Here is a 14,184-nt window from a genome sequence, read left to right on the forward strand (position 1 = left end):
CTTACATTTTGAAATTGACTAAACAAGCAGACAATGTTTTTCTGTTATGAGAAATCTCCTTTATATGAATCCGTATTTATAAGGCATGCTGGTAGATTGAGTTATTATTATTGTAGGTTCAGTAAGTACAGATAAATGCATGGCCCTCCCATGGCCCTCTCAACAGCAAAGGGGGTTGAATGACTCTCGTATACATTAATTGACTTATGTGGTTTAAAAAAAAGAAGTTTAGTGTTTGCGTGTTTCTGATAGTGTGTGTGTGTAACCATGTGTCTCTGCCTCTTTGTCAGGTACTTCTAGACACAGTGTCTGTTCCACAGCCAGTTTCTGGAGCGCCGTCCCGCCCTCAGAGAGCAGCTGGACCCAATCAGAACCAGGCTCAGTCTGGACCACACAATCAGGGAAGAGCTCTGTGAGCATGGGGGCGTCATCTTGTGATCTTCCCTCCCTAAACGCAGAGGAACGGCACAATGAGTCGTCATCCCGACCCCAGTCACCCAGTGAGTACACATACACACACACAGTCATTGTGTGTATGGTTTGTTGGGAAGTAGTTAGTTATTGGGAAAGAGTACTTGGTCTCTAAGCCCCTCAGGTGTGCTACAGAAAGGAAGTGGGCTGTGGTAGTCATAGATTGCTGCCTACTTAAATGATTAGATAAGGCGCACACACACACACACATTGCGCTTACAAGACCACTCCTTCCTCTGACTCTCTCCCTGTCTGTGACTCAACTCAATTGCTTTCAGCCACTCCCTCCATCAGAAACAGAGAAGATGAAGGGGGAGAAGAGGTAAGGAGAGGGGAAGGAATTTAGATGAGAGCAGAGTCCAGCGGCCTGCTCCCTGAGGATGAGGGGGCTTAGAAGGGAGTTTGGTAGGGATGAGGAGGACATGACTTATACTGGGTGGGACAGAGAGAAGCTGCCTTTAGATATAAATGTTTTTCTATCCATGTTGAATTGATTTGCTACAGCAAGTCAAACAGAAAAGTGAAGTAAAGCATGCGTTGGAACCGATAGGAATAGTGTTTGAGGAAATGTTCTGTGTGTTTAGGGATGTGGTCTGTTGTTGCTGTTTCCCTGCATATTTCAACAGAAAAGAGAGAGACTAAGGGAGAAATCTCAGGCTGATAGGACACACACACACACACGTGTGCAAGTTTCCATAGAGACAGGGTTAGAGGGGACAGAGTCTTGGCGAGTTGAATATTTCTCTTGATGAGATAAATGGGCTTGTCCTCAGAGCCGGTCTCTCACTCACACACACACACACACGAGAATGCTGTTAATTGAATGCAACTAGATCCTGGACTTCCTGACAGGCCGCCCCCAGCTGGTAAGGGTAGGCAACAGCATATCTGCCACGCTGACCCTCAACTCAGGGGGCCCCTGAGGGGTGTGTGCTTAGTCCTCTCCTGTACTCCCTGATCACAGACTACAATGAGACAGCCTACAGGCAGGAGGTCAGAGACCTGGCAATATCGTGCCAGGACAACAACCTCTCCCTTAACGTCAGCAAGACAAAGGAGCTGATTGTGGACTACAGGAAATGGAGAGCCGAGCAATATTTGCTATTTATTTTATATTTTTCTTACTTTTTAACTCTGCATTGTTTGGAAAGGGCTTGTATGAGGCCAATGGTGATTTTAAAACAGAGTTGTAGTAGGAGAAAACTGAGGATAGATCAACAACATTGTAGTTACTCCACAATACTAACCTAAATGACAGAGTGAAAAGAAGGAACCATGTACAGAATAAAAATATTCCAAAACATGTATCCATTTTTGCAGTAAGACGCTGAAGTAAAACTGAAACAAATGTGGCAAAGAAATTAACTTAATGTCCTGAATACAAAGCATTATTTTGGGGGCAAATCCAACACATCACTGAGTACCACTTTTTCATATTTTCAAGCATGGTGGTGGCATTTTATGGGTATCCTTGTCATTGGGGTGGACTAGGGAGTTTTTTAGGATAAAAATAAACGGAATAACACTAAGCACAGGCAAAATCCTAGAGGAATACCTGATTCAGTCTGCTTTCCAACAGACACTGGGAGACAAATTCCCATTTCAGCAGGACAATAGTGTAAAAAAACAAGGCCAAATCTACACTGGACTTGCTTACCAAGATGTTCTTGGGTGGCCTAGTTACAGTTTTGACTTAAATCGGCTTGAAAATCTATGGCATGCCTTCAAAATGGCTGTCTCGCAATGATCAACAACCAACTTGACAGAGGTTGAAGAATTTTAGAAAGAATAATGTGCAAATATTGTACCATCCAGGTGTACAAAGCTCTTAGACTTACCCAGAAAGACTCACAGCTGTAATCACTGCCAAGTGTGATTCTAACATGTATTGACTCAGGAGTGTGAATACTTATGTAAATTAGATATTTATGTATTTAATTTTCAATAAATTTGCACACAAAAATAATACATGTTTTCACTTTGTCAATATGGGTTATTGTGTGTAGATTGGTGAGAGATACTTAATACATTTTGAATTCAAGGCTGTAACAACAAAATGTGGAATAAGTCAAGGGGTATGGATACTTTCTGAAGCCACTAAGTATTCAATCTTTCTCTCACTCATCCTCTTTCGCTCTCTTTTTCATGATATGCTCATTTTCTCTTCCCGGTCCCCCTCTATCACTCCCTTTTTCTCTCTCTCTCTTTCATTAATCCTTCCATAACTAAGCAGTAGTGTTAACAGGAAGTGGATTTGACTGTTGATATGATTATTGTGTATACCCGTCTGGAGTACTAGAGACCCCCAACGTGGGGCTGGCTGGCTGCGTCTCAATAGTCTCCTCTCATGGTCTCCTTTCCTTTTTATAGACTGAGATGAGGAGAGAAAAACACTTTTGATTATTGAGATACAACTTCAATGTTGACTGAGACGTTCTATATTATATGGGACAGACTGCCTTATCTTCTGTCTCTTCTCTGGAGTAACCTAGTCCTAGTATTCGAGACAAGGGAAAGACACACACACACACACACACACACACACACACACACTCCCAGCAAGAGGGGAAGGAAGCGTTGAAATGGCTGCTTCTTCTTTCTTAATGAGGGGTTGTGACAGAACTTCTGTTGTTTTGGAGGGAAGGGTGGAAATTAACCCTATGTTTATGGTGGAAATTGGACAGTGGGAGGTGTGTGTGGTGTGTGTGTGTGTGTGTGTGTGTGTGTGTGTGTGTGTGTGTGTGTGTGTGTGTGTGTGTGTGTGTGTGTGTGTGTGTGTGTGTGTGTGTGTGTGTGTGTGTGTGTGTGTGTGTGTGTGTGTGTGTGTGTGTGTGTGTGTGTGTGTGTGTGTGTGTGTATCTCTGTCATTCCAAAACGCGCTACACTAGTAATGATCCTCTGACAGATGTGTGAGGTTCGGGGCAGAAGTTTGTGTGTGTGTCAATGAATGATGTACTGTGTGTGTGTTCAGCTGTGCTTGTCAGTTCAGCTAGGAAGGCAGCCTTAACAGGGAGAGACATAGTAGAGGAGAATAGAGATGCACAGTCTGGCTCACACTTACTCAATCACTTACTCACTACTACAATGGTTTGGGGCGAGTTCCAACATGAAAATATAGGTTGTCCCGTTACACCGAATCTTCCACCCCTCCCCTGTAATTACCTTTTCCCTAGAGCACGAATTCTATTTTATTTAACCAGGAAGGGCACATTGAGATTTGAAATCTCATTTTCAAGAGCGTCCTGGCCAAGATAGGCAGCACCAAGTCATTACACAATTACAGACAGACAACATGAAATACTACAAGTAATCCAGTAAGAACAATAGAATTCACAAGAGTATAACAAAATCATAAAACAGCAAATTAAAAACATTGACCGGTAAGGGAATCAGCCTCAAAATCCTTCATCAGTGATTTTAAAAGCACCAAGTATTTTGTAAGGCATTCCAAGCCGATGTCGCGGAGTACATAAAAGTCCTTTTACCAAATTCAGTTCGGACATTTGGAATAGTTAGCAGGATAAAGTCCTGCGAACAAAGAGAGTACCCATCACATTTCTGAACAATACAAATGCCCAAATAAAGTGGTATTTAACCCAAAATGGCTTTGTAAATAAAAGTACACCAGTGACTGAGCCTACGAGTGACTAGAGAAGGCCAGCCAACCCTGGTATATAAAGTGCAGTGGTGCGTAAGGGTTTTGCAGTTTAATATAAATCTCAATGTGCCATGGTAAAGGGTGTCAATTGATCTTAAACACTGAGCGGAAGCGTTCATATATAAAATATCCCCATAGTCTAGTAAAGGCATACATGTAGCTGATACTAGCCTCCTCCTGGCTTCAAAAGAAAAACAGGTCTTATTCCTAAAATAAAATCCCAACTTCAGCTTCAATTTTGTTGTAAGTTGTTGAATATGCAATTTAAAGAGAGGCCATCATCAATTAAAATTCCAAGATATTTATGAGGTTACAGTCTCAATCTCATTGCCCTGACAGGCAGTAATAGGTGAAAGGTTCAGAGGTCTATTTCTTTCTTTAGAAAACACCATTACTTTAGTTTTGTCAGTATTGAGTATAAGCTTCAATTGACACAAGGTATGTTGGACAGTATAAAAAGCAGTTTGCAAGTTCTGGAAAGCTTTTGTGAGAGACGAGGCACAACAATAAATAACAGTATCATCAGCATAAAAGTGAAGTTGCGCATTTTGCTAATTTTTGTCTAAATTATTATGTAAATAGTGAATACGAGGGGACCAAGTACAGAGCCCTGGGGCACACCATTACAGACAGAACATTTAACAGACATGAGCCCATCAAATTGAGTGCACTGAGTTCTATCAGACAGACAGTTAGCAAACCATGCAACTGCATGCGCCGAAAGACCTACACTCGACAATCTCTGCCTCAGTATAGCATGAGCAACTGTATCAAAAGCCTTAGAGAGATCAATAAAAAGTTAGACACAGTGCTGTTTTTTGTCAAGGGCTTCAGTGATATCATTTAAAACCTTCATGGCTGCTGTAATTGTGCTATGCTTCTTCCTGAAGCCCGATTGGTACATTGATAAAATAGAGTTAGTGTATAAAAACTCTTTTAGCTGTTCACTCACAAGGGTTTCAAGTATTTTCACCAGGGGTGACAGCTTTGAGATTGGACTATAATTATTTAAAGAGTTGGATCTCCCCCTTTTTAAAAGTGGTAGGTTAGATTGAACAGATATGTAAGTGGTTCAGCTATGAAACCAGCTGCCAGATTTAAAAAGCAGGGATCCAAAAGATCAGGACCTGCAGGCTTTCTCTAATTTAAGGATTTCAGGGCTACGTGTACCTCCTACGTGTACCTCCTGCACTGAGAATGGCAAAAAGCTATATATCAGTGCAACAATCAGAACGGTCTCTCATTGTGTGTGATGGCAAATGTTCTCTGTGCTGTAATAAACACCTAACCTAACGCTTCCTTTTGACTAGAGCTCGGCCCCTACCTCAGTGCCACTCGTTTTGGTTTGGCACCTCTGTCTGTCACACATTCAGTGAGGCACCGCACTGTGGAACGTTCAGAAATATATTGAGCAGAACAGACATGCCTCTCTTGACATGTAGAGTTAAGGAATCATGTCAGTTCTATTCATGACATGTCTATGCAACAGTCAGTATACAGTTGAAGTCGGAAATGTACATACACCTTAGCCAAATACATTTAAACTCAGTTTTTCACAATTCCTGACATTTAATCCTAGTAAAAAATTCCCTGTCTTAAGTCAGTTAGGATCACCACTTTATTTTAAGAATGTGAAATAGTAGAGAGAATGATTTATTTCAGCTTTTATTTATTTCATCACATTCCCAGTGGCTCAGAAGTTTACATACACTCAATTAGTATTTGGTAGCATTGCCTTTAAATTGTTTAACTTGGGTAAAACGTTTTGGGTAGCCTTCCACAAGCTTCCCACAATAAGTTGGGTGAATTTTGGCCCATTCCTCTTGACAGAGCTGGTGTAACTGAGTCAGGTTTGTAGGCCTCCTTGCTCGCACACACTTTTTCAGTTCTGCCCACAAATTTTCTATAGGATTGAGGTCAGGGCTTTGCGATGGCCACTCCAATACCTTGACTTTGTTGTCCTTAAGCCATTTTGCCACAACTTTGGAAGTATGCTTGGGGTCATTGTCCATTTGGAAGACCCATTTGCGACCAAGCTTTAACTTCCTGACTGATGTCTTGAGATGTTGCTTCAATATATCCACATAATTTTGCTTCCTCATGATGCCATCTATTTTGTGAATTGCACCAGTCCATCCTGCAGCAAAGCACCCCCACAACATGATGCTGCCACCCCTGTGGTTCAAGGTCGGGATGGTGTTCTTCGGCTTGCAAGCCTCCCCCTTTTTCCTCCAAACATAACGATGGTCATTATGACCAAACAGTTCAGACTTGAGGACATTTCTCCAAAAAGTACAATCTTTGTCCCCATGTGCAGTTGCAAACCGTAGTCTGTCTTTTTTATAGCGGTTTTGGAGCAGTGGCTTCTTCCATGCTGAGCGTCCTTTCAGGTTATGTCGATATAGGACTCGTTTTACTGTGGATGTAGATACTTTTGTACCTGTTTCCTCCAGCATCTTCACAATGTCCTATGCTGTTGTTCTGGGATTGATTTGCACTTTTCGCACCAAAGTATGTTCATCTCTAGGACACCGGACACATCTCCTTCCTGAGCAGTATGACGGCTGCATGGTCCCATGGTGTTTATACTTGTGTACTATTGTTTGTACAGATGAACGTGGTACCTTCAGGCGTTTGGAAATTTCTCCCAAGGATGAACCAGACTTGTGGAGGTCTACACATTTTTTTCTGAGGTCTTGGCTGATTTATTTACATTTTCCCATGATGTCAAACAAAGAGAGGCACTGAGTTTGAAGGTAGGCCTTGAAATACATCCACAGGTACACCTCCAATTGACTCAAATGATGTCAATTAGCCAATCAGAAGCTTCTAAAGCCATGACATCATTTTCTGGCATTTTCCAAGCTGATTAACCTGTTTAGGATAGGGGGCAGTATTTTCACGGCCGGATAAAAACGTACCTGATTTAATCTAGTTATTACTCCTGCCCAGAAACTAGAATATGCATATAATTATTTCATTTTGATAGAAAACACCCTAAAGTTTCTAAAACTGTTTGAATGGTGTCTGTGAGTACAACAGAACTCATATGGCAGGCCAAAACCTAAGATTCTATATGGGAAGTACCCTGTCTGACCATTTCTTGTCCTTCTATAGCCTCTTTATCGAAAATAGAGGATCTCTGCTGTAACGTGACATTTTCTAAGGCTCCCATAGGCTCTCAGAAGGCGCCAGAACGGGGAATGATGACTCTGCAGTCCCTGGGCGAATAACAGTAGGGGTTTTGGAAAGTGGTCGTTCTGAGAACAATGACACTGGTGCGCGCGTGCATGTGAAAACTCAATTTTCTATTTTCAGTGTTTGAACGAAAACAAGGTCTCCCGGTCGGAATATTATTGCTATTTTACGAGAAAAATCGCATAAAAATTTATTTTAAACAGCGTTTGACATGCTTCGAAGTACGGTAATGGAATATTTGGAATTTTTTTGTCACGATATGCGCATGCGTGTCACCCTTCGGATAGTGTCTTGAACGCAAAAACAAAACGCAGCTATTTGGATATAACTATGGATTATTTGGAACCAAAACAACATTGGGTGTTGAAGTAGAAGACCTGGGAGTGCATTCTGATGAAGAACAGCAAAGGTAATCCAATTTTTCTTATAGTAAATCTGAGTTTGGTGAGTGCCAAACTTGGTGGGTGTCAAAATAGCTAGCCATGATGGCCGGGCTATCTACTCAGAATATTGCAAAATGTGCTTTCACCGAAAAGCTATTTTAAAATCGGACACTGCGATTGCATAAAGGAGTTCTGTATCTATAATTGTTAAAATAATTATGTTTTTTGTGAACGTTTATCGTGAGTAATTTAGTAAATTCACCGGAAGTTTTCGGTGGGTATGCTAGTTCTGAACGTCACATGCTAATGTAAAAATCTGGTTTTTGATATAAATATGAACTTGATTGAACAAAACATGCATGTATTGTATAACATAATGTCCTAGGAGTGTCATCTGATGAAGGTCATCAAAGGTTAGTGCTGCATTTAGCTGTGGTTTTGGTTTTTGTGACATTATATGCTAGCTTGAAAAATGGGTGTGTGATTATTTCTGGTTCGGTACTCTCCTGACATAATCTAATGTTTTGCTTTCGTTGTAAAGCCTTTTTGAAATCGGACAATGTGGTTAGATAAAGGAGAGTCTTGTCTTTTAAAATTGTGTAAAATAGTCATATGTTTGAAAAATTTAAGTTTTGGGATTTTTGAGGTGTTTGTAATTCGCGCCACGTTCTATCATTGGATATTGGCAAGGCGTTCCGCTAGCGGAACATCTAGATGTAAGAGGTTTTAAAGGCACAGTCAACTTACTGTATGTTAACTTCTGACCCACTGGAATTGTGATAGAGTGAATGATAAGTGAAATAATCGGTCTGTAAACAATTGTTGCAAAAATTACTTTTCATGCACAAAGTAGATGTCCTAACCGACTTTCCAAAACTATAGTTTGTTAACAAGAAATTTGTGGAGTGGTTAAAACACTTAGGTTGGAGTCATTAACTTTTTTATGTAAACTTCCGACTTCAACTGAATGTAGCACCCACCTGAACGGAACAGTTTGTGTGTGTGAAGGGTGTGTGTGTGTGTGTGTGTGCGTGTGTGTGAAGGGTGTGTGTGTGTGTGTGTGTGTGTGTGTGTGAAGGGTGTGTGTGTGTGTGTGAAGGGTGTGTGTGTGTGTGACATAATTATAGTGGGGAACTACTGAGTAAATACTACTCAAAATTATAGTGAGAACAGATTAGCCATGGGATGTCCTGAGGTTCTCAGAGTCCCTATAGATCCCTGCAGGGGGCCACTACCAACGTTTTAAAGACTGACCTTTGACCTCAGGTTTGACCTTTGACATTCAGGTTCACTTTAAAATGAGTTTGCGGGTGGGGGTAGTGCAAATATTTTCGATGGATACAGTATGGGCACAATTTTTACTTTGACATTTTAGTCATTTAGCAGACACTCTTATCCAGAGTGACTTACAGGAGAAATTAGGGGAGGGTTTCCCAAACTTGGTCCTGTGAACCCCAAGTGGTGCACATTTAGTTCAGCTGTGTAGTGCTAGGGTAAAAAAGTAAATGTACACTCCTTGGGGTCCCCAGGACTGAGTTTGGGAAATGCTTAATTATGGTTAAGTGCCTTGCTCAAGGGCACATCAACAGATTTTTCACCTCGTCGGCTCGGGGATTCGAACCACCAACCTTACGGTTATTGGCCCCAAGCTCTTAACCGCTAGGCTACCTGTCGCATTCACACACCAATAGCGTTAGCTGGCCCGAGAGTTCTTAGCAACTCTGAACGTAATTTGCGAACTGAGTGCCCACCGATTTTACAAATGGACGCGTGAAAAATGTTGGCTCTCAGACGTCTACAGCAGGTGGTCCCTAAAAGACAGCGTGCTGAACGATCGGCAGGTGAACGCTAGATCCACATTCAGCGCGATATGTGCGAGCCTTAAGTCCTTGTTGCTGACTGTACTGCTCAAGAATGGAGCGCATGGTTAACGCCTGCTAAGGTACACACACTTGTGCACGCACACACACACACGTAATATGCATGTGTAGACCCATGCACATAGATCAACTACTACACAGGTAAGCAACCAGCGGAGGCGTAGATTAAAAGGCTGACAGGCTGTTTAACTGATGAATGTAAGTAGTGAGCGAAAGGGAGAAAAGGGAAGGTAAATAGTGAAGAAAAGTAGTTTGACCGAGAGAAAGCGAATTAGAAAGAGACATGGACAGAGTGTGGGGGAAAATGTGAAAAGAGAGAGGGGCAGAGATTTGAGGTAAATATTCCTGAAGAGAGAAAAGGTACGAGAGAGAGGACCTGAACAAAGTAAACAGAAAGAGGGAGAAGTAGGCAGGGTTCTACCCGCTTCTACATGCCCCTGTTGAACTATGCTGGGTGGCTGCTGAGTCACATGACCTGACCTACAGCCAGCACTATGGAACAGCAGGGAACTCCTCTCCCTAGTCAGCCTTTCATCCAGCTCACACGCACACACCCGACAGACCACACACTCCTTTGCTGTGATACTACTTGGTGAGCGACACTTCATTTTCTTTTGTCTTCACTCCTTTAGTTACATCTTTGTGTGGTGTGGTGTGTATGTGTTTTGGAGGGGGTAGTGTGAAGTGTAGTGCAAGTGTGTAATGTTTGGGTGGAGTGGTTTGCTGTCTTTGTTAGCAGTGTGTGAGTGAATGATCCTGCAGGGTAGCCTTTCCTGTGTAAATGTCCTTGACTTGAGAGTTTGAGAATAGAAGGCAAATCAATTGTGAAAAGCCTTATTGTTGTCTGTCTTTGCTCTGCCACGTTAGTTGCTGATATAACTGAAACATCTCTGCTGACTTCTGAGAAAGCTAAACCGGAGGGAGAGAACAGGGTAGACGGAGTGAGTGAATGAGAGAGAACTGCTGAGAGAGAGTGAGTGGGTGCATGCGTGCGTGTGTTTCTAAATTCCCACTCTGTTAAGTCCTGATGAAGTTTTAGAGGGGTGTTCTCTCTCGCGCCACTGAGTCTTCATTGTGGTCTCTACTTGGCAAGACAGCCTGATCATCTGGCGCTTAGCAACAGGAGCCGGTCTTTTCACAGGGTCTTAGTCCACTGTTGATGAATACTGACACCCTCCCTCCCCTCTCTCTTGCTGTCTCGCGGCTGGTCGCTGATGCAAGAGGTGTGTGCGTGTGTTTGTGCGCATGTGTGTGTACACTTTGCAGTCAATACAAAGTAAATGAAACTAAAACTAGTTAAAGGGATGTTATATCAGTTATTCAGCAACATGTTAGTAAACTGTGTGTGTGTGTTATGTGCCCAAGTTTTATTAGCCGTATGTACAGGGTACGCATGGTATACGTCATCCAACAAAGTACTTATGTGAAGGATCCTTCTCAAGAATGCAACAACAATAAGAAATAATAAAAGATAAGAATATGAACATAAAGTAAATGGCTCAGTAGAATAGAATAAACATTTTAGCATAAATATAATACAGGAAGGCACAACTTATAGTCCAATATTTACACGTGTATTGGGGAAGGGGAGGATGGGGGCAGTGTATAAACTGAGCATTATAAGAGTCTGGTAGCAGCAGTTAAGATATGTGTGTGTGTAGCATGAATGTATGTGTCTGTATATTGTGTTCTGTTGGCTATATTCAATGGCAGTGGATAATGTATGTGTGTGTGTGTGTTAGTAGACTACCATTTGGCAGCCGGTCAGGTGCTGTAAATTTCCACTTTCCCAGTAATCCTCTCCTCTCCCCCAGTCTGGCTAGTTACCGCAATCTTTCTTTCCTTCTGTTTCTTTCTCTGTCTCAACATGAAGAGACTTGTCCTCCAGAGCTCCCGACTGCCACAGAAGTAGCCACAGTAGTTCACATACTTCTTAGGTGGTGTCGGCGGCACTCAAATATTGTATCCCTCTTCCCTGTCCTCCCTTTATCTCCTCCTCCTCTCTCCAGCCCACAGTTACCCGATAAGTCATCACGACTCAGCAGCTCACCCATTTGCTTTGTTTATCCAAAGAAGTTTAAAGCCCCATTTATACCTGGTCCTAACATGTCCTTTGTCTTGATCTTGTCCACATTCTGATTGTGGCCACATTTTTAGACCGGTGTAGAGGATTAAAAGATGCATTGTGATCTGATTGTGGTCAGATCTTCCTGACCACATCCGGAGGTAGTCGTGCACGCGTTGTCTGGATATCTTACATGTGTAGACAGATCTGGACAGTGAAACAATTTAAATGATAATTATCCTGCCTTCTAAAATCATCAATATTTATACAGGTAGACCAGAAGCCACACCCCTTATTGGCAGTTGAGTGGCAACCCTGATTAGAAGCAGCTGCTGGTCATCGGTTGTTCACCTGTGTTCCCTGTAAATGTTGTTTTGAATTAAAGAGTTGTACCTACACATTGAAGAAGGCTGGAAAGCTAAAACATCTGTGTATGCTATCCCTCCTGCAATGAAAAAATATACAGTTGAAGTCAGAAGTTTACATACACTTAGGTTGAAGTCATTAAACAACTTGTTTTTCAACCACTCCACACATTTCTTGTTAACAAGCTATAGTTTTGGCAAGTCGGTTAAGACGTCTACTTTGTTGATGACACAAGTAATTTTTCCAACAATTGTTTACAAACAGATTCATTCACTTATAATGTCAGCAATTGTGAAAGCCAAATACATTAAAATCTGGTTAAGGCGTATGTAAACTTCCAACTTCAACTGTGTATCTATACAGTTGAAGTCGGAAGTTTACATACACCTTAGCCAAATACATTTAAACTCAGTTTTTCACAATTCCTGACATTTAACCCTTGTTGAACTTGGGTCAACATTTTCAGGTAGCCTTCCACAAGCTTCCCACAATAAGTTGGGTGAATTTTGGCCCATTCCTCCTGACAGAGCTGGTGTAACTTAGTCAGGTTTGTAGGCCTCCTTGCTCGCACACACTTGTTCAGTTCTGGCCACACATTTTCTATAGGATTGAGGTCAGGGCTTTGTGATGGCCACTCCAATACCTTGACTTTGTTGTCCTTAAGCCATTTTGCCACAACTTTGGAAGTATGCTTGGGGTCATTGTCCATTTGGAAGACCCATTTGCGACCAAGCTTTAACTTTCTGACTGATGTCTTGAGATGCTGCTTCAATATATCCACATACTTGTCCTTCCTCATGATGCCATCTATTTTGTGAGTTGCACCAGTCCCTCCTGCAGCAAAGCACCCCCACAACATGATGCTGCCACCCCCGTGCTTCACTTTTGGGATGGTGTTCTTCGGCTTGCAAGACTCCCCCTTTTTCCTCCAAACATAACGATGATCATTATGGCTAAACAGTTCTATTTTTGTTTCATCAGACCAAAAAGTATGATCTTTGTTCCCATGTACCGTAGTCTGGCTTTTTTATGGCAGTTTTGGAGCAGTGGCTTCTTCCTTGCTGAGCGGCCTTTCAGGTTATGTCGATATAGGACTCGTTTTACTGTGGATATAGATACTTTTGTACCTGTTTCCTCCAGCATCTTCACAGGGTCCTTTTCTGTTGTTCTGGGATTGATTTGCACTTTTCGCATTAAAGTCTCTAGGAGACAGAAGGCGTCTCCTTCCTGAGCGGTATGACAGCTGTGTGGTCCCATTCAGGCGTTTGGAAATTGCTCCTAAGGATGAACCAGACTTGTGGAGGTCTACAATTTTTTTCTGAGCTCTTGGCTGATTTCTTTGGATTTTTCCATGATATCAAGCAAAGAGGCACTAAGTTTGAAGATAGACCTTGAAATACATCCACAGGTACACCTCCAATTGACTCAAATGATGTCAATTAGCCTATCAGAATCTTCAAAAGCCATGACATAATTTTCCGGAATTTTCCAAGCTGTTTAAAGGCACAGTTAACTTATTGTATGTAAACTTCTGACCCACTGGAATTGTGATACAGTGAATTATAAGTGAAATAATCTGTCTGTAAACAATTGTTGGAAAAATTCCTCTGTCACGCACAAAGTAGATGACTTGACAAAACTGTAGTTTGTTAACTAGAAATTTGTGGAGTGGCTGAAAAACTAGTTTTAATGACTCCAACCTAAGTGTATGTAAACTTCCGACTTCAACTGTATATATACAGTACCAGTGAAAAGTTTGGACACACCTATTCATTCAAGGGTTTTTCTTTATTTTGCTATTTTCTACATTGTAGAATAATAGTGAAGACATCAAAACTCTGACATAACACACATGGAATCATTTACAGTGGGGGAAAAAAGTATTTGATCCCCTGCTGATTTTGTACGTTTGCCCACTGATAAAGAAAGGATCAGTCTATCATTTTAATGGTAGGTTTATGTGAACAGTGAGAGACAGAATAACAACAAAAATATCCAGAAAAACGCATGTAAAAAATGATATAAATTGATTTGCATTTTAATGATGGAAGTAAGTATTTGACCCCCTCCCAATCAGAAAGATTTCTGGCTCCCAGGTGTCTTTTATACAGGTAACGAGCTGAGATTAGGAGCACACTCTTAAAGGGAGTGATCCTAACCGCA

At 41.7% G+C, this 14,184-nt stretch overlaps 1 protein-coding gene across 4 annotated transcripts in view; it reads left to right on the forward strand.

Moving 5' to 3' along the window:
- The window catches only part of ston2 (stonin 2), a 53,181-nt gene that overhangs the window by 14,162 nt on the left and 24,835 nt on the right, over window positions 1–14,184 (forward strand). For 3 of the 4 annotated variants that reach the window (XM_014196283.3, XM_014196292.3, XM_045718446.2), the window contains one exon: window positions 291–500. In XM_014196283.3, coding sequence (XP_014051758.1) covers window positions 291–500 — 210 coding nt within the window. Of the gene's footprint in view, window positions 1–290; window positions 501–9,738; window positions 10,183–14,184 lie in introns of those variants that run through there. The other variant, XM_014196311.3, reaches the window with a different exon arrangement.

The sequence above is a fragment of the Salmo salar genome, chromosome 01 (assembly GCF_965601325.2).
Source record: "Salmo salar chromosome 01, fSalSal1, whole genome shotgun sequence".
In the NCBI taxonomy this organism is placed as follows: Eukaryota; Metazoa; Chordata; class Actinopteri; order Salmoniformes; family Salmonidae; genus Salmo; species Salmo salar.